This window comes from Hirundo rustica, assembly GCF_015227805.2.
Source record: "Hirundo rustica isolate bHirRus1 chromosome 39 unlocalized genomic scaffold, bHirRus1.pri.v3 SUPER_39_unloc_1, whole genome shotgun sequence".
Classification (NCBI taxonomy): domain Eukaryota; kingdom Metazoa; phylum Chordata; class Aves; order Passeriformes; family Hirundinidae; genus Hirundo; species Hirundo rustica.
This window is the reverse complement of record NW_026690200.1, coordinates 41,618-59,756: the sequence shown is the minus strand read 5'-3', so window position 1 is coordinate 59,756 and position 18,139 is coordinate 41,618. Positions and strand designations below refer to the sequence as shown.

Sequence of the window (18,139 nt, the reverse complement as noted above, 5' to 3'; positions counted from 1 at the left end):
GGCCTCAGGGTAAGGGAGGTCATAGCTCTGCAGGTTGGAGTAGAGCCCGGTGCCAGGGGAGCGAAAGTCGGGGATCCCGGCGGCTGGGGGAGGTTTGGAGGGTCAGGACCTGCCCCGGGTGTGCCCCAGCGCCGCCCCCCCCCCCAAACACAAAGAGCACTCACAGGTGGAGATCCCAGCGCCCACCATGCACACGATGTTCTTACCTGGGGAGGGACACGGGGTGAAACTCAAATTCGCCCTCAAGAACCACAAAACTGCCTCTTCCCCCCCGCGGTGCACCCCCAGATCCACACCGTTCCCGCTGCCCCCCCGCCACACTCCATTTTGCCGCTGCCACCCCCAGCGTTCTTGGTTCCTCCCCATCCCCGTTTCCGTCCCCGCCCCGCTCCCGGTGTCCCCACAGCGGTCACTCGTCAGGAAGCGGCCCGGGCCCGGGCCCACCCCCATTCCCGGTCCCACCCCCGTTCCCGGTGTCCCTACAGCGGTCACTCTTCAGGAAGCGGCTCACGCCCGGCAGGCTCAGCTCGTCCAGCACCGGCTCCGGTTTGTCCCTCCCGAGCCCCAGAGTCCGGGACAGGAGCGTCCGCAGCAGCTCCACTGCGGGGACATCACACAGTCCCCAAAGGCCCCAGAAATGTCGACCAAAATCCCTTAAGTAACCCCAAAACACCCCCGAGAAACCCAGAGTGTCCCGAAATGTCCTATTCCAACCGCCCTATCACAGAAATATCCCCCAAGGCCAATAAGGGTGTACAAAGGGTCCCCAAAAGCCCCCGAAAGCTCTCCAAAGGCCCCATGATGTCCCTAGAAGTGTCCCCAAACGCCCAGCCCGGGTCCCCCCGCGGCCGCGGGACCCCGGCGCCCCCACACCCACTGTCAGCGTCGGCCGAGGCGCCCGGATCGGGGTCCGAGACCTGCGGGGAGGAACGCGAGGGGTCAGCGGGGTGTCGGGGGCGTTCATCGGGGCGGGGACCGAGGGAACGCCGGGGGCGTTACCGGACACTCGGCGTCCTGCTCTGCCCGCTCCTCGCGGGCATGGGGAACTCCGGGGACAGCGGAGGGGTCACCGGCGGGGGCGGGGGGAGCGGGAGCTCCACCCCCCGGGCCCGTCCCGGCCCCGCCGCTCCCGGTGCTGTCCGGGTCCGCCATGGCGCGGCCTGCGCGCACCACGCCCCCCGACGGGCCCCGCCTGCCCGCGGCGGCTCCGGTTCGCGGGGGGGGAAGCAGGCGCGGCCAGACGCGCGCTGCTGATTGGCTGGACACCCGGAAGCGTGCGCGGGGACTACGGGTCCCGGCACGCGCCGGGGAGGGGATTCCCCGCTCAGCGATGGCGGCCGCGGCCTGAGGCGGCCCCGGCGATGGCGGCCGCGGCCCCCGCGGCCCCCGCGGCCCCGGCGGCCCCCGGCGACGCAAAGCGGCCCGACGGCGACGAGTGGTGCGACAGCGGGCTGGGCTCGCTGGGCGACGGGCCGCTGGGGCCGCCGCTGACCGCCAGCCCCGGAGCGGAGTCCCCCGAGCCTCTGGCCGACCCCGCGGCCTGGCTGCGGCACGTCCTGAGCTTCGTCACCGAGGACGGCGACACGTGAGGGCGGGGAGGGACAAGAGATCCTCCCCGGCTCCGGGCGGGACCCCTACGCGCGCTCGGGGATTGGGGGGGTCGCGGTCCTGCCTCTTCCCGGGTTCCGGTGCGACCCCCGCGGGTGTCCCTCAATAACCCACCACTGCCGCCCTCCCGCGCTTCTCTGGGGACTCCCCGGTGGGTCTGGGGGTGTCAGAACACCCCCGCCCAGCCCGTGCCCACCCCTCAGGGCCCTTCACCTGGCCGTGATCCACGAGCACGAGGAATTCCTGGAGACCATCCTGCGACACACGGAGCGCTCGCCCTACCTCGACCTGCAGAACGACCTGGGGCAGGTGCGGGAGGAGGAGAAATTTGGGGGCCTCGGAGGGGCTGGGGATCCCGGGACCACCCCAATTCTCCGCAGCGAGGAGCTGGGGGGGCGGGAGGGGAGAGAGTGGAGGCTTGGGGTCAAAGTGGGCTGCAGCCGCAGAGGGGGTGTCTATGTGAAAATTTTGGGTGGGGCTTGACCCCGCAGTTTTGACCCACCCCGCACCCTCCAGAGTAATCTGCACATCGCGCTGGGGCAGGGGCGCAGTTTTTGGGGTAATGATTTCGGGGCGGTTTGACCCCGGCTCGCCCCCAGAGCGCGCTGCACATCGCCGTGGTGCTGGGGCTGGCCGGGGCCGTGCGGCGGCTGCGGGCGGCGGGCGCGGGCGTAGCCGTGCGGGAGCGGGGCGGTCACACCCCCCTGCACCTCGCCTGTCGCGAGGGTCACCCCGCCTGCGCCCGCGCCCTGCTGGGGGGGCCCCCCGACCCCCGGGACCCCCGGAAGGAGGAGGAGGAGCGGCGGGCGCAGCTGGACAGCGTCAACTACGACGGTGCGAGGGCAGGGGGGACGCGGTTTTTGCGGGGTGGGAGGAGGGGGGGCACGACGACGGTTTTGGGTGATCAGGTGGGTGGCTTTGGGCTTATCGTGGTTTTGAGGGGGTCACGGTTTTTCGGGGGAGGGGGGAAGGACGTGATTTTGGGGATGGGGACACATTTCAGGGCATGTCACACAGGTTTGTGATTGACGCGTTTTGGGGGAAACACGGCTCTGTGGGGGAGGGGCGACGTGGGGGGGGGGGGGGGCGGGGATGGTCGCAGGATGGGTCCCATATGCTCAGACATGGCTTTGGGCCCCCCCGGCACCCATTTCCCCCCACAGGTTACACCCCGCTGCACGTGGCCGTCCTGCGCCAGGACCCAGAGCTGGTGCAGCTCCTGCTCCATGCCGGCGCCGACCCCGACTGGCCGGTGGGTGCCCCCAAAAGAAACCAGAGATGGGGCTGGAGGGGTGCCCGCCGCCACTGACCCCGCCGTGCCCCCCCAGGAGCCAAGCTGTGGCCGCAGCCCCCTGCACTTGGCTGTGGAGGCCCAGAGCCCCGAGGTGGCCGAGTGCCTCCTGCGGGCCGGGGCACAGCCAGACCCCCGCACCTTCTCGGGGTTCACCCCCCTGTACAGCGCCCGGCGCCGCCCCGACCCCCGCCTGCCCGCGCTCCTGCGCCGCTTCGGGGCCCACGACCCCCCCCAGCAGCGACAGCAGCGACAGCAGCGACAGCAGCGACAGCGAGGGCAGGGCTGAGGACAGTGAGGTCAGTCAGTGACCACTACCTCCCCCGGCCTAACAGTTGCCCCCTGGGGTAGCCCAGGATGACCGGGGGGGCTCCAGGGAGGGCCCCCAAACCCTTCCAAGCTCCCCCCAAACCTCTCTCCCTGTCCAGGACGAGTATGATGACATCATCATCAACAGCAGCCGCTGCCCTGCCTGAGGGTCCCCCTACCCGCCCCAGCCGGGGGGACCCCCTGAAGATGTCCCCCCACCCCCCAAAATCCCAGGAGAGCCCCAGGGGCTGCAGGGGGCGCTGGGAAATAAAGTGGAGGCTGCACTCAGAGCCAAGGACACACCTGTGACCATGGGGGGACACCTGTGTGAGTGAGGGACAGCCGTGAGTGTGGGGGACAAGTGAGACGCTGGGGGAGACCTGTGTCCCCAGGGCACCCGTGGAGCCAAGGACACAGCTGTGACAAGGGAGGATTTCCAGGTTTTATTCCCGGGATTTGTCACCATGGTGACATAGGTGAGACGCACTGGGTGGGGTTGTCACGTGTCCCCTGTGTCCAGTGTCCTGCGTGTCCATCCCACGATGTCCCAGCTCCATCTGAGCCCAGCCCTGGCTCTGCCTCCTCCATGGGGACCCCTCCCCACCTCAGGGCCCCCGCCCCTCCATTTTGGGGGGGCCCCCACCAGGCTGGTTGGGGCCGATGTAGCGCAGGAGGGGGGTGGGGGGCCGGGCCAGCACCTCCTGCCCCACCAGCGGCTGCAGCACCGGGGGCACACGGACACGGCCATCCTGGGGGGTCACAGGGGTGGGGTGAGCCCCCCCTGAGCCCCCAGGCCCCCGCAGGACCCCCCCCAAACACTTACCGGGAGCTGGTTGCACTCGAGGAGTGCTATGAGCATCCGGGACACAGCACAGGCGGTTCCGTTCACCTGAGGCGGGGGAACACGAGCTCAGGGGGCACGGGGACCCCGCCGCCAGGGTTTTGGGGATCCCCCAGGGATTTTGGGGGGGGGTTACTCACTGTGTGGGCGTGGCACAGCCGGCCCCCCTCCCCGCTGTACATGATGTTCAGCCGCCGGCTCTGGTAATCCGTGCAGTTGGAAGCGCTAGAAATCTGCAGGGGATGGAGGAGTGGGGGCAGAGGGCTCAGGTTCTGGGCACCCCTCCCTCCTCCACTCCAGGGACCCCCCCAAAATGGGGGGTCCTGATCTGGCAACAAGGGTAGGAATAAAGGGGGGCCATTAATGAGGTGAGGGAGGCATCACCCTGGGCACCTCTAAACTTTTGGGGTTCTCTCAGAATTTTTTGGATTCTCCCCGAATTACTGAGGCTCTCCCCCAATTATCAGGGTTCTCTCCAAGTTATTTGGGCTCTCCCTGAATTATTGGGGTCCCAGACCCCCTCTCACCTCCCCAAATTTGCCCCGTCCAGGCATCCAGGCCTCAATGTCGAACTTGCGGTAGGCGGGAAGCCCCAGCTCCTCCGTGGGCATGTCCAGGACACTGGCAGGGCCAAGGGGGATAGTTAGGAGGGTTTTTGGGGTCCTACGGATTGGAGGGACCCCCCCCAAATCCCCCTCACCGGTAATGGAGCCCCAGCTCTGAGAAAATCTCTTTCTGGAGCCCCAGGAACTCGTCCAGCAGCTCCTCGCTCTCTGTCCCGCGCTCGGCCGCCGTCACCCCGAACATCTCCACCTTCCAGGGGGGAGGCGCAGGAGGTGAGCCCCGCGCCTGTTCCTCCCCAGGGGTCTCCCAGTGCTACCAGTACCTTGGTGAACTGGTGGACACGGTAGAGCCCCCAGGGCTCCCGGCCCGTGTCGGTCTCCGTGCGGTAGCAGGTGCTGGAACACACGACCCTGGTGGGGGATGCAGCTCAGGGGGGGTCCCCAAAACAGTTCCCCTCAGAGGAAATAGGAGTGGGATCCCTGGGGACACAACCCCCCGGTACCTGACAGGCAGGTCCTGCAGCTGCACTGCATGGTCCATGAAATACCCTGGATGGGGAGCATAGGGTGACCTCCAAATCCATCTGTGCCCCTCTTTCTCCACTTTTACTGTTTCCCCTTCCCCCCCCCCCCCCTTTTTTTTTTTCCCTGCTTTCCTCCTGGTTTTCCTGCCTTTCCTCCCCCTTTTTTGCTTATTTTCTCATTCTCCTGCTGGTTTTCCACCCATTTTTTCCCCTGGTGTGTTTTCCTCCAGTTTCCTCTACTTCTTTCCCTGTTTCTTCCCTATTTTTCTCTTGTTCTCTGCCTATTGCTGCCTCTTTTCCCCCCCTTCTTCTGCCATTTTCCTCACATTCTCCCCTGATTTTCCCCACTTTCAGTCATATTTTTCCCCCGATCTCCACCTAGTTCTCCTGCACCCCACTTCTCCACCCAGGTTCTCTCAATTTCCCTCCATTTTTCCCCATTTCCTACCTGCAATTCCCACCTCCGAGGTCCCAGCCAGGCACAGATCCTCGAAGCGTGCAGGGTCAATGGTGTAAACTGGGGAGGGGGTGGCGCTGGGCTGGACCCCACAGCCCTCCTGGGGGGCACAGGGAGTCACCCGGGATCACAGAGGTGCCGGGGAGGAGGCTCAGGGGGCTCAGGGGGTCACTCACAAAAATGGCTCCTCGCAGGAGGTCTGGCACCGTCATGGGCAGGAAACCCTGGGGAAAAGGGAGGTCAGGAGACCCCGATGCCCCTGGGTGCCCCCCGAGCGTCCCTGGATCCCCCCCAGACCCTCCCTGGATTGCTCCCAGGTCCCCTCCCTACCTTGCTGAGCAGCTTCTGCAAGGTGAAGGTGACAAGGGCGTGCTGGAGCAGGGCCCCAGCCCCACACAGGTAATAGGAGCGATGGCCCGACACGTGGGACAGGCGCCTGCACGGGTGGGACAGGTGTGGGATCTGGGGACACCCCCCACCTTGCATGGACAGGTGTGAACAGGTGTGGGACAGGTGTGGGATCTGGGGACACCCCCCACCCTGCATGGACAGGTGTGAACAGGTGTGGGATCTGGGGTCACCCACCACCCTGCATGGACAGGTGTGAGACAGGTGTGTCCCCCATCCAGCTGTTGCTCACCTTTGCCGGATGATGCCCAGCTCCTCCCCCAGCTCCAGGTGTCCCTTTGGCTTGAAATCAAACACTGGGGAAGGGATGGGGACCCTTTGTCACTTTTGTCACATTTGTCACCCCAAACCTTCCCTCAAACTCTCCATAACCCTGAGGCCATCCAAACCACCCCAGACCCTCCTTTCCCCCCCCAAATCGTTCCTCACTCAGCCACAGATTCCCCATCACTCCCAGACCCTTCATTTTTCCCCCAAGGACCCTTCTACTCCTCCCCCCACCAACAAAAAACCTCCCCAAAACACCCCCCACCCCTCACCTGGCTTCTCACCAACCACCTCGAGCAGCCGAGCCTGACTCTGGTCCCCAACAGGCTGGGGGGGCACAAGGGAGAGTTTAGGGGAGCCAAGGAAGTCCCAAATCCCCACAGGCCAGAGGGTGTGTCGGGGGGATTTCGGGGGCATTTTTGGGGCCTCACCACAGCAGGGTGGGTTCTGTTGGGCAGCTGCAAGGCCCCCAAGTAATATCTCTGCTCCAGGTCAGACTCCTCGGCCTCGAGCAGCCGCAGCTGCCCCCGGAGGCTCCGGCCCCTCTCCCGCAATGCTGCCAATTCCGGGAGCTGACGGAGGGCGGCCGTGAGGGGGCGGGGGGGGGCCAGGATTCCCCCCCGAGCCCCCCAAGTTCCATTCCTACCGTCTTGGCCGACGCCTTGTCGTGGGAGGCCTGGGGAGGAAAAGGAGTCAGTAGGTCCTGGGGGGTCCCAGGGGGAGCCGAGTGGAGACTTCGGGGGTACAAGGAGGAACTGAGGGTGCCCGGGGGGAGTCTCACCATGATCTCGCGGACCCCCTGGGCCACACGCCCCTTCTCGGCCTCCAGCCGGGCGATGCCATCCCGAACCTTCCCCAGCCGCCACCACGTCCGCACCTGACGGCGTGCCCGGGGCGTGGCTCAGGTGGGCGCCCGGCCACGCCCAAGCGGGAAGGGTCAATGCCCCCGCTCTCCCGTATAACCGCGCCCCCGCAGGCACCGCCCACCCGGTTCCCGCCACTCACGATCTCCCGGAGCGCGGCGCCTCCCAGGGGCCCGCGCCGCTGCTCCACCTCGCGCTCGCTGAGCGCGGTCACGTCGAGCTGGGGCCGCGCGCTCAGCCCCTCCCGCACGTGCTCGTACAGGCGGCTCCGCCCCGCCCCGGCCCCGGCCCCGGGAGCGGAAGCGGGACCCGGGCCGGGAGCGGTCCCCGCGGCCCCGCGCCGCCCGCCCGCCGCGCGCCCCGCCGCCAGCAGCGCCCGCCGCGCCGCCATCTTGGGCACCGCCGCCGGAGGAGGAGCCGGGGGCGGAGCCCGGCACGCGCGCGGACCGCACCTCCCCCGGGGAGCTTTGCCACGCCCTCTCGCGGCCCGACCACGCCCACCGCCTCAGACCCGCAGCGCTCCCGGTTTGGTGACCTCCGTGACCCCCCCACAGTGACCCCTATGAGCTCCCCAGTGACCCCCCCCCCAGTGACCTCCACAGTGTGCCTCCCCCGCCCAGTACCCTGAGCTTCGAGTGGCCAGATCCGTCTCCGGACTCTTCCCAGGGCTTCCCCGCCCTCCCTCGTGCCCTCAGAGCCGCTTCCCAGTGCGCTCAGCACCCCATCCACTGCCCCCAAAAGCTTCTTCCCAGTGCCTCCAGTCTCCCCACGACCCTTCCCAGTACCCCGTCCAGCATCACTCCACAGCACAACCCACATCACCGCCAGCTTTTAATCCAAACAACACCCAGGCCCAGCGCGTCCCCGCCTAGGGACCCTCATCCTAGGCTGGGCACGTTCCCAGGACCCCCATCCCAAGATCCCCCCTCATTTCTTCGCCTGCACGTGGGCGCAGTCGTACTTTCCGCGCACCACGGTGAGTTTGATGCCGGGAAGGTCCTGGGTGCGCCCACCCTGCACCAGCACGATGTGATGCTCCTGCAGGTTGTGGCCCTCGCCGGGCACGAAGGCGATGACCTCGCGGCCGGTGCTGAGCCGCACGCGCACGCACCGGCGGTTCGCCGAGTTCGGCTTCTTGGGCTTTCGGATCAGGTTCTTCAGCACCACCCCCTTGATCTGGGGACGGCCCAGCGTGGGCCCCGGTTTGCGGGGAGGGGGCGCAGGCCGGCCCTGACGGTGCATCTGGTTCAGCGTAGCCATGGCGGCGGTTGGAGGAGGGGGCGGCGGCGACGGGAGGAGCAGCCCCGGACCTGCGGAGGGGACACGAAGAGGGGTCAGGGTGTTTGGGGGGCGGCGAGTTTTGGCGGGGAGGGGTCAGTTACGCACTGCAGCGGGGCAGCGAGGCGGCAGCCCTGAGCACGGCGCGGAGCGACATTTCCGAGTCTCTGAGGGGAGAACGCACGGTGAGAACTTCCTGGGGAAGGGCACCGGGGACCAGGGGGCAGCGGCGGGACGGGATCCCCCACGTTCCCCTCAGTGCGCTGCCATCTTACCGGATCCGAGCGCGCCGCGCTGCGATTGGATAGTGCAGATGGCGATCTCCGTGCTTCGTGCGGAGATTGGTCAGAATCCGCTTAATCCCGCCCTGATCGCTGGAGAAGCTGGAGACCCGCCCCTTCAGCAACCACTTCCGTCTTAGACCCCCGCCCCAAACCCCGCCTTAAAGCGCGTTCTCCTCCCATATTCTGCTCCGCCGCGCCCCAGGCCGCGCCTGTCGTCCGTGTTTGGCTCCCCGCGCTCCGCTCCTTGCCCAGATTTGGCTCGCCTCGGGGGCGTGGCCTGTCGCCGCGGCGACGCGGGCGTGGGAGGACCCGGATGTGTCTTGATCCCAACATGGCGGCGGAGGCGGCGGCGGCCGAGTGAGGCCTGAGGGGGCTCGGGGGTGGGGCTGAGGGCGCTCGGGAGGAATTTGGGGATTTCGGGGGTTCCTGGGGTTTGGAGACCCCCCCCCGCTCCCAGAGCCAAGGAATTCTGTGGTGATGGCGGCGGGGAGCTAGGGGTTCGGCTTGGGGGCAATATGTGGGTCCCCAAATCACGGGGCGGGGGGGGGCGGCAGCAACAGCCTTGGGAAACCCTGGAATTCTCGGAGAGAATCGGGATATGGATCTAACCGCCCCCCGGCCTAAAAACACCCCAAAAGAGGAGGTCTGGGGTGCTCCTGAGGGAATGCCGTTCTCCCGTGCAGCACCTTTCCCGGAGGACCCGGAGTGCGGAGCTGAGGAAGGAAGGTTTTCCCTTCGTGGAAGGTAGGAAACAGATCCGCAATTAATACCCAGAATTTCTTAACCCACGGGGATATGGGGGTCTCCTCCCCATGCTCCCATGCAGCCCCAGAGCCCTGGGATGGATTTTTCCAGGGTTTCCTGTGGGTTTGGGTTAGGAACTCCTAGCCAGAGAGGCACTGGGATTCCTCAGGAATTGTCCTAACTCCTCAAAAACAGCGTTTCTCCCTAGTTTTGGCACATTGGGAAGGGGAGATCGCCATCCCCATTGTTTTTTTGTTCCTGTCGCTATTCCTCAACGGAAAAGGAGAAAAAAGTCAGAAAATCCAGCCAGTCTGTATTTGGGCTTATAGTTGTGTTTTCCCTGTAATTTAGTGAATTTTCAAATAAGTAATGGTGGGGTAGAGGGACTGATCTGCGGTCGGCTTGGAAGCAAGTGGAAATTTGGTTTATCCAGATGTGGCAAAGATCCAGCAATCGTCTGGAAATAGCCAAAAACTTCCCTCTCCCGCCATTCCCTGTTGGGGTTTGGGGGTAGAAGGTGAGAGTTTGGTCACCAACGTCTCAGTAACGGCTGCAGTACGAGCAGGAATTTCTCCGGATTTTCCAGGAAGAAATTCAAAGGATATTCCGGCCTGTGGCTTTCATGAATCTTTTAATTTGTTCATTCCCATGGGATAAAAGCTGGGTTCCCTGGAGCCCTGGGAGGAATATCTGGATTTTCTGGAGGTGTTCCCAAACCAGGCCCAGGAGGGATTTTCTGTTTTCCTGGATTTTGATGAAATGGATCGTTATGGATGGATGGGATCCTTACTGATTAATTGGATCGTCATTTATTACCGCTTCCTTTGCCCCGAGCCAGAGATTCCTGACTTTTCTCCCTCCCTCTCCCTGCACTTCCAGCCCCAGGGAAACTTCCTGCTGCAAGAAAAGAGCTGGTTTCCACCAGAATTCCTCTTTTCCCTCTTTGTTTTACACTTTTTTCCTTCTTCTCCCCTTCCCTGGTTCTCCTTCTCCCACTCCTTCCTCCTTTCCCTGCTCTCCGCCTTCTCTCCCGTCCTGGTTTTCCCGATGATCATGGAAGCTTTGAGCGGTCAGTCCCCTTCTCCCAGGAACTCAGATCTCCTGGTTCCCTTCTTGGATTTTTCTTGTCTGGGTGAGCTTTGGAGGCTCCTCGTGGGTCGCCGGATTCCTGGGATTCCGGGATTCCTCCGGGCAAAGGCCGCCACTTCTCCTCCTCTTCCTCCTCCTCCTCTTCCTCTTCCTCCTCCTCCTCTGGCAGATCCAGCTGGGCCAGTCCAACCCGCCTTTCCCGGCCGGAGCACTCCGGCCCTCCTGGCCTCCCTTTCCCGGGAATGTGAGCGGGAATCCCGGGATTCCAGCCCGGGGGTGTGACCCACCGGAGCAGCCCCCAGGTGCTCCCAGCAGGATCCGGCACACGGGGAGCTCCGGGATTTGTCAGGATCGCCCGTGCGGGGCAGGAGAACGCACTCTCGCCGATTCTGCCACGATTCCAGGAGTTTTCGGGACGCTTTGATCTGTCCCCTCAAGGAGCTGCTTCCCAAGGATCCCGAACTCCCGCCGGGGGCCCTGGAGGTGGAAGTTTCTCATGGAAGATGTGGATTTGGAGGTTTTGGAGTGTTCCTGTTCCAGATGACACCAGGAAAATAATTCCCTCAAAGGAGTAAACCAGCTCAGGGATTTTCCAGTGGAGACTTTGCATCTTCCCTCTTCCTCCCAAAAGGCTCAAACCCAGCATGAGTTCAGGATTCAGGGAACTTTAGGGGGAAAGAAAAACAGGAATTAGCAGTGGGAATATGAGGTGAGTTTTTCTTCTGGACAGATTTTTCTCACCGTGTCCCCACAGGGATCCCAGGAAGGCTCAAAAGCAGGGATTCCTTGAGAATCCCTCTGAGATCCCTTGGGATCCACTCCGGCTCTCCCTCTGAGCTCTCCCCATCTTCCCAGGACTCTCCGGTTCCATGGGGGCTCACTTGCAATTTAAGGGAAAGTGGAGCAAATTGGGGTGAAGAGGAGAGATGGGATAGATGGACCAGCTCCACATGAGGGAAAATAATGGGAATGTTGGAATTTGGGAAGCGGGACAAAGCCAAACACCGCATCTGGAACGCCGTGATGCCACCCTGGGCATTTATTTTCCTGAGATTCGCCTGGCTCTGGTCTGAAAATCCTGGAATTTGCTGAAAAATCCCATTTCAGTGTCTTCCTGGACACTGTCCTGCGAGTAGCTTCTGATTTTCCTGGATTTGGGCTTTACAGGAAGGCATGAAGCGCCTCCGTGCAGCCTTTTTTTTCCCTTTAATTTTCCCTTTCTTTTTCATCCCAAAGCTGCCAGCACGGTTACCACCAGGACACGGCCTAAGTGCCGCTGTGTCGACTCGGTTCCTTGTTAATTGGTAACTAATTAAACCCCGCTGGGATCCCAGGAATGCAACCTGGGAAGGGCTGAGGAATACATTCACCCCCTCCGGGCCCCCATCCCACCCTCTGGAATTCTTCAGGACCCTTCTGCCCCTGCCAAGTGCTGCCAGTTTTTCCCCATCCTTCTCAAAAAAAAAAAAAAAAAAAAAAAAAAAAAAAAAAAGGTTTTTTGGGGTGAAATCCTGTGAATTTGGTGTTCAGAGCCCCAGGATACTGCACCTCCCTGACGTTCTGGCTGACCTGGGGGTTCCTCAGATATTTCCCATTGAATTCCCAGCAGGAAAAGCCCAAATGCAGCCGATTTTAATCTTCCCACTCCAAATTCAGCTGCAATTTCCCCACACCTGGAGAATTTTCCATCTCTGAGAATGGGATTTAGGCAATCCAGGGAGGATCCCAGCAGCGTCCTGGGAAGGTGGAAGGAGGGATCAGCCTGGGATGAGCAGGGAAAATGGGGAATAAACAGAATTGTGACAGTTTTTGGCTAAGGTCAAAGTGGAAGAGGAGAAAATCTTCGTAATGGATCGTTGATTTAAGAAGAAAACCTTCAAGATGGGGAAAAACAGCGAGAAAACCTTGGAAGCGGTGGGATTCTGGAGCCTGGAAAATGGGATTGAGCCAAGGAGCTAGAAAAAAAAGGGAGGAAACAGCAGAAAATTGGGTCCAGGAAAAGCAGTGCAGGTGGGAAAAATGGGCCCGCCCAGGATCCACAGGATTTTGGGGCCATTCCCAGTAGGATTCACTGCCCCACTGGGATCACATTCCCAAAACCCTTGCAGCTCAGCTCATTCCGGGCCTGGAAACTGCCAGGAAAACAGGGAATGAAATCAGCCAAACCCTCGGATTGTGCCCCAGAGCGCTGATCCTGGCGCTGCGATCCCAGGAAAAGCGGATCTCTGTGGCTTTTTGAGGTGTTTTAAACCTGTTTGTTGGTCCAGGTGAGGTAGCCAATTAATCAATCCCACTGCCAAGAGAGAATTTCTGGTGCTCCTGGTGTTTCCAAGCTTGAACTTGGGGAAAACTGGGAAGTAATTACATGAAAGTGGGGGATGTTGGACGAAAGTGGTCAACGGATGGTTAAAAATCATTCCAACAGTGGATTTTCGGGGCTGATCCCGTCCATCCCAACAACATTTCCAATTTATTTCATTCTAATGAAAGGATTTGGGCACTGGTCCCATTCCCAGGGACATTCCCCATTGTAACGCTGGATTTCAGGGAGTTCCCATCTCCCTCACCCTAACTCGGGGGTTTTGTGTCCCGGTCCCGTTGCCAGGAGCACGTCCCGGGCCATGTTCTCCAAGAAGAAGAAGCGGGTGGAGATCTCGGCGCCGTCCAACTTTGAGCACCGGGTGCACACGGGGTACGACCCCTCGGAGCAGCGCTTCACGGGGCTGCCCCGCCAGTGGCAGGGGCTGCTCGAGGAGTCCGCCCGGCGCCCCAAACCCCTGGTGGACCCCGCCTGCATCACCGCCATCCGCGGGGCGCACAAGGTGCGGGGAGCCGGAAGCGCCGGGAATTTGGGAGGGCGTGGCCAGGCTGCCGTTCTGGGGTTGGGGTCTTGGAGGAGGTAACGGGGTTCTGGGTGGTGCCCTTTGGGGGTGAACTGGGGGCAGTTTGGGGGGCTTGGAACAAGGGAATCTTGGGATGGTTCAATATCCAGGGGTTATGGAGCAGGTAAGGGGTTGCCGACCACTCTTGCGGCTCAAAAAGCCGAACTTGGGGGTCAGGGGGTGGGAGCTGGGTCACCAGCGCTTTCCTACCTCCCAAAAACACAAACTGGGCAGGTCATGGACCGGGGAATTTTGGGATCACGAGGCAGGGAGAAAGGAGGTGGGGGCTCGTTCAGTCCGTGGGATGGGTTTCGGGAAATTTGGAGTGTCGGAGTGTGTAAGGGGATCCTGGGCGCTCTTTGGGGTCAGACTGGGAGGAATTTGGGGGCCTTGGGGCAGGGAGGTGACAATTGAGTCCCCCAGGACAGGGACCCCCCGGTGAGATCCTTCCCCACACCTGGAACCAGCCCAGCCCACAGAAACTCAGGGTCATTCTCACCTGACCTCTTCCCTATTGTGTGTGTTCCCAATTGTTAAAGTCCCCCATTCCCGCATCCACCCGTTCCCACCTCAGTTCCATGTTCCACAGTTCCCACCCCATCAAACCCTCCAATATTTTGGCACCCTCCCAGTGAGGCTGAACCCCGATCCCTGGGGGTGCTCAGGGTCGTTTTGGGATCTGGGACCCTCCCCGGAAGGACACCCCAGCCAAGTCCCCTTCCCTCTGCCCACCCCACCATCCCCACGCAGGCATTCCACATCATCTTTCTGTTGTTTTTGTTCCTTTTTCCCCCCGTTTTCCCCGTGTGTTCCCCCCTTCCCACAGCCCATCGTGCGCGGCTCCAAAGGGACCCAGGATGGGGCGCCCGGGGGCCGGGACGGGGCCCTGGCGTGGCTCCTGGATGAGCTGGAGGCCGTGTCCGTGTCCCGCTCCAACTCCCTGCGCCGGGACAGCCCCCCCTGCCCCTCCCGGCACCCCCCGGAGAACGGCCTGGCCCCAGGACCCCCCCGCGCCCGCCCGGAGTCCGGCAGGAGCCGCCGCGGGGGCCCGGAGCCGAGCCCCCCCCGGTCCCGCTCCCGGGAGGACCCCAAAGCTGGGTCTGGGCGGGAGCCTCCCCACCCTCACCCCCAGCCCCCCGGGGGCCGCCCCAAATCCAGCTCGGCCGGAGAGGGGCCCCCGCGGCCCCCGCCCCGCGAGCAGCGCCCGCTCTCGGGGCCTGACCTGCGGCCCCCCGACATTCCCGGCGTTCCCGGTGCTCCCGGAGCGGGACTGAAGACGGCGCCCGGACGCCCCTTCCACACCTACCCCCGTGCCGACACCGACCCGGGCCGGGGGGGCTCTACCCAGGTAAAGGGGTGTCCCCAGGCCCTTCCTCATCCTTCTCTTCCTGCTCTTCTTCCTCTTCCGGAGTGGGTTCTCTGCTCCTCTTCCTCATGGCTTCCCATGCTCTGCTGGGATCAGCAGCAACTTACTTCCCCGGGGTCGCATCCTTGGTTCTGTGGCGGTTTCCTCCTCTTCTTCTGCTTCCTCCTTGTTGCTGTGCTTGTCCTGTTCTTCCTCAGAAGCAGCTCTCTCTGCTCCTCTTCCTCTCAGCTTCCCAGAATCGGGATGTGCAGGGGCCACTGCCTCCCTGCCCAGCACTACGTGCTCAGCACCAAAACAGTTTCCTCTTCCTCATTCTGCTCTTCCTCCTTGGAAGTAGCTCCTCTGCTCCTCTTCCTCACAGCTTCCCTTGTCCTGATGGGAATCGGGCCGTCCTGAAGGCCACCGGCTCCACGCTTCCTTTGTGGTGCTGCATCCATGATTCCAGAGCCTCTTCCTCTTTTTCACTCAGCCCTTCCCTCTGGCTTCTGTCCAGAGGTCCTGGCGCCGGCCAGCCCCCAGCATTCCCATGGGAATTCCAGGGGCTGATGCCCCTCTCCGCTGTACCCACAGGCCGAGCACCGCCCGGGACGCCCGCAAGAGGTGACCCCCAACGGGCCAGTCCCCACTGCTGCTCCCGGAGCCTCCCACGCCCCTGGTCCCCCGCGCCCCAAAGCCCCGGAGCCGCCTCCTCCCGCCCCGGAGCCCCCGGCCCCGCGTCCCCCCGGCCCCGCGCCCGCCCCGGCGGGGGGGCCCCAGCGCGTGTCCCACGAGCAGTTCCGGGCGGCGCTGCAGATGGTGGTGGACCCCGGCGACCCCCGCACGTATCTGGACAACTTCATCAAGATCGGCGAGGGCTCCACGGGCGTGGTGTGCATCGCCACCGTGCGCGGCTCCGGCAAGCTGGTGGCCGTCAAAAAGATGGACCTGCGCAAGCAGCAGCGGCGGGAGCTGCTCTTCAACGAGGTCAGGGTGGGGGCAGCCCTTGAGAGCCTTGGGGACCCTTGGGGAGGGAACCTTGGATCCCCTCAGGAAGCCCTTGGATCCCCTCAGGGGGCCCTCGGGACCCCTTCAAAGCTCCTCTTGGTGACCCACCAGAGAGCTCCCGAGGCCCTGGGGACCCTCAGGGACGGTCCCAGGGTCCCACCCCCGTGTCCCCATCCCCCCAGGTGGTGATCATGCGGGACCACCAGCACGAGAACGTGGTTGAGATGTACAACAGTTACCTGGTGGGCGACGAGCTCTGGGTGGTCATGGAGTTCCTGGAGGGCGGCGCCCTGACCGACATCGTCACCCACACCAGGTGACCATGGGGAGCAGGGGTGGCAGCGGGGACGGGGCGGTGGCAGAGGTGGCAGGATGGTGACATCGTGGCCATCCCCCAGGATGTCGGAGGAGCAGATCGCGGCCGTGTGCCGCTCGGTGCTGCGGGCGCTCGCCGTGCTGCACGCCCAGGGTGTCATCCACCGCGACATCAAGAGCGACTCCATCCTCCTCACGCATGACGGGCGGGTAGGAGCCCCCAGAAATCCCTCCCAAACCTCCCCTGGAGCCTTTGGGATCCCGACCCGACCGGCCCTGGCCCCATTGACAGGTGAAACTCTCCGATTTCGGGTTCTGTGCCCAAGTGAACAAGGACGTGCCGCGGCGCAAGTCCCTGGTGGGCACTCCATACTGGATGGCCCCCGAGCTCATCTCCCGCCTGCCCTATGGCCCAGAGGTGGGTCAGGGGGCTGGGGGCAGTTTAGGGGGTCCTGGGATGTGGTAGGAGGTATTTATGGTGGGTTTCAGGGGGCTTGTGGGGGTTTAGTGGGGCTGAGGTGGGCATGTGGCCGCCTGGTTTCATCTCCTGCCTTCTCTCCCCTGAGGTGTCTTGTGGGGAGGCTGGGATGGGTTCAAGGGTGCCCAGCGTGGGTTTGGATGGGTTTAGGGGTGCCCAGGGTGGATTTGGGGAGCACAGGATGGATTTGGGATGGGTTTAGGGTGGGTTTGGGGGATTCCAAGTGGCCTTCCCTCCAGACCCTGCCATTCTGGATGCTGTATATTTGGGAGGAGGAGCACGGAGTGGGTTTAAGGGGTTCCCCCCTAACCTTCTCCTCATTTGTGGGGTGGCCCTGCCCCCCCACAGGTGGACATCTGGTCGCTGGGGGTGATGGTCATCGAGATGGTGGACGGGGAACCCCCGTATTTCAATGAGCCCCCCCTCAAAGCCATGAAGCTGATCCGAGACAACCTTCCCCCCCGGCTCAAGAATGGCCACAAGGTAACTCAGGGGGAGTCCCCCCTTTGTGGGGAGTCCCAGAGGGTTTCTCACGCCCCCCTTTGTCCCCCACAGGTGTCCCCGTCCCTGAAGGGGTTCCTGGAGCGGATGCTGGTGCGGGACCCGGCGCAGCGGGCGAGCGCCCCGGAGCTGCTCCGCCATCCCTTCCTGGGTGTGGCGGGCCCCCCCGCCTGCATCGTGCCCCTCATGCGGCAGCACCGGCTGCGGTGAGACCCCCCCTGCTTGGGGGGGACCCCCTGGCCCCCTCCTGCTCCTTCTCCTCGGCAGCACCCCCAAACTGAACTGGAGTGGGACTGGGATGTTCCTGGGGGTTGCCGGCCCCCCAACCTGTACTACTGAGCTGGGGACCCCACAGCAGAGATTTTGGGGGGGGTGCAGGGGTGGCTCTCATCTCAGAGATTTGGGGGTGCAGGGGCCCATCCTGGTCCTTCTCACCTTTGGAACCCATTTTGGGGCATTTCCCCCTTTTCTTTTTTTTTTTTAGACCCCTCTTTTCTACCCCCTTTGGGCACTGGGGTATGGCCCCCCTCCACCTCCATGAGAGGGCGTCCCCAAAACTACAGCCCTCTCTCTCCCCACCACACCACACTACTGACTTGGGGCATGTCCCCCCCACCCCGGGCCCTCCTCACCTGTTTTTGTTGATTTTGGGGTTTTTTTTGATTGGTTCCTTCCCCCCGGAACTCCCCTCCTGCCCCCACTGTTTTGTTTTTTAACAAAGTGATATTTATATGGTCGGGTTTTGTACCGCGCGGGACGGGGGGGCCCGGGGGACACGGGGGCCCCCCCAAATTACACGTGTCCTTTTGGACCCCCCCGTGTGCTGTGTGGTTCTTTGGGGGGGGGGCACCTCCCACATCCCCATGGGGTAGGGGGGCACAGGGACAGCCCCCCATAAAGGAACCCCCGGGCAGGAGCTGCTGCTGCATCAGGCCTTTATTGGCTGCGCGGGGGGCGGGGGGGGCGCGGCTGTGTCAGCCCAGGGGACACGCAGGGTCCCCGAGGGTCACGTCCTCAGCATGGCTCGGCCCGAGGGTGGATCTTGGCCAAGGCTGACTCACGCTGACTCGGCTCGTGTAGGCTCACC

At 63.3% G+C, this 18,139-nt stretch overlaps 4 protein-coding genes across 4 annotated transcripts; 2 read left to right on the top strand and 2 right to left on the bottom strand.

Moving 5' to 3' along the window:
- Positions 1-1,361: 1,361 nt before the first annotated feature.
- Positions 1,362-3,498, top strand: NFKBIB (NFKB inhibitor beta). Its single transcript, XM_040053867.2, has 6 exons — positions 1,362-1,585; positions 1,812-1,917; positions 2,208-2,442; positions 2,772-2,860; positions 2,937-3,198; positions 3,328-3,498. Exons 1-5 carry the CDS (start codon positions 1,362-1,364, stop codon positions 3,186-3,188), a joined length of 906 nt encoding a protein of 301 aa, XP_039909801.1. The 3' UTR covers positions 3,189-3,198; positions 3,328-3,498.
- Positions 3,499-3,636: 138 nt separating this feature from the next.
- SARS2 (seryl-tRNA synthetase 2, mitochondrial) lies at positions 3,637-7,522 on the bottom strand. Its single transcript, XM_040053866.2, has 16 exons — positions 7,274-7,522; positions 7,050-7,145; positions 6,915-6,944; positions 6,700-6,840; positions 6,541-6,595; positions 6,234-6,297; positions 5,924-6,029; positions 5,770-5,817; positions 5,585-5,693; positions 5,116-5,161; positions 4,936-5,023; positions 4,750-4,862; positions 4,577-4,670; positions 4,190-4,282; positions 4,032-4,097; positions 3,637-3,957 (listed from the first exon to the last, which is right to left on the bottom strand). The coding sequence occupies exons 1-16, from the start codon at positions 7,520-7,522 to the stop codon at positions 3,814-3,816; spliced, it is 1,542 nt and encodes a 513-aa protein (XP_039909800.1). The 3' UTR covers positions 3,637-3,813.
- A 427-nt stretch (positions 7,523-7,949) lies between these two features.
- MRPS12 (mitochondrial ribosomal protein S12) lies at positions 7,950-8,696 on the bottom strand. Its single transcript, XM_040053874.1, has 2 exons — positions 8,518-8,696; positions 7,950-8,441 (listed from the first exon to the last, which is right to left on the bottom strand). The coding sequence occupies exons 1-2, from the start codon at positions 8,564-8,566 to the stop codon at positions 8,059-8,061; spliced, it is 432 nt and encodes a 143-aa protein (XP_039909808.1). The 5' UTR covers positions 8,567-8,696; the 3' UTR covers positions 7,950-8,058.
- A 223-nt stretch (positions 8,697-8,919) lies between these two features.
- PAK4 (p21 (RAC1) activated kinase 4) lies at positions 8,920-17,863 on the top strand. Its single transcript, XM_040053873.2, has 10 exons — positions 8,920-9,050; positions 9,377-9,437; positions 13,132-13,348; positions 14,235-14,756; positions 15,345-15,737; positions 15,941-16,074; positions 16,157-16,283; positions 16,366-16,491; positions 16,900-17,034; positions 17,107-17,863. Exons 3-10 carry the CDS (start codon positions 13,148-13,150, stop codon positions 17,260-17,262), a joined length of 1,794 nt encoding a protein of 597 aa, XP_039909807.1. The 5' UTR covers positions 8,920-9,050; positions 9,377-9,437; positions 13,132-13,147; the 3' UTR covers positions 17,263-17,863.
- The last annotated feature ends 276 nt before the right edge of the window (positions 17,864-18,139 follow it).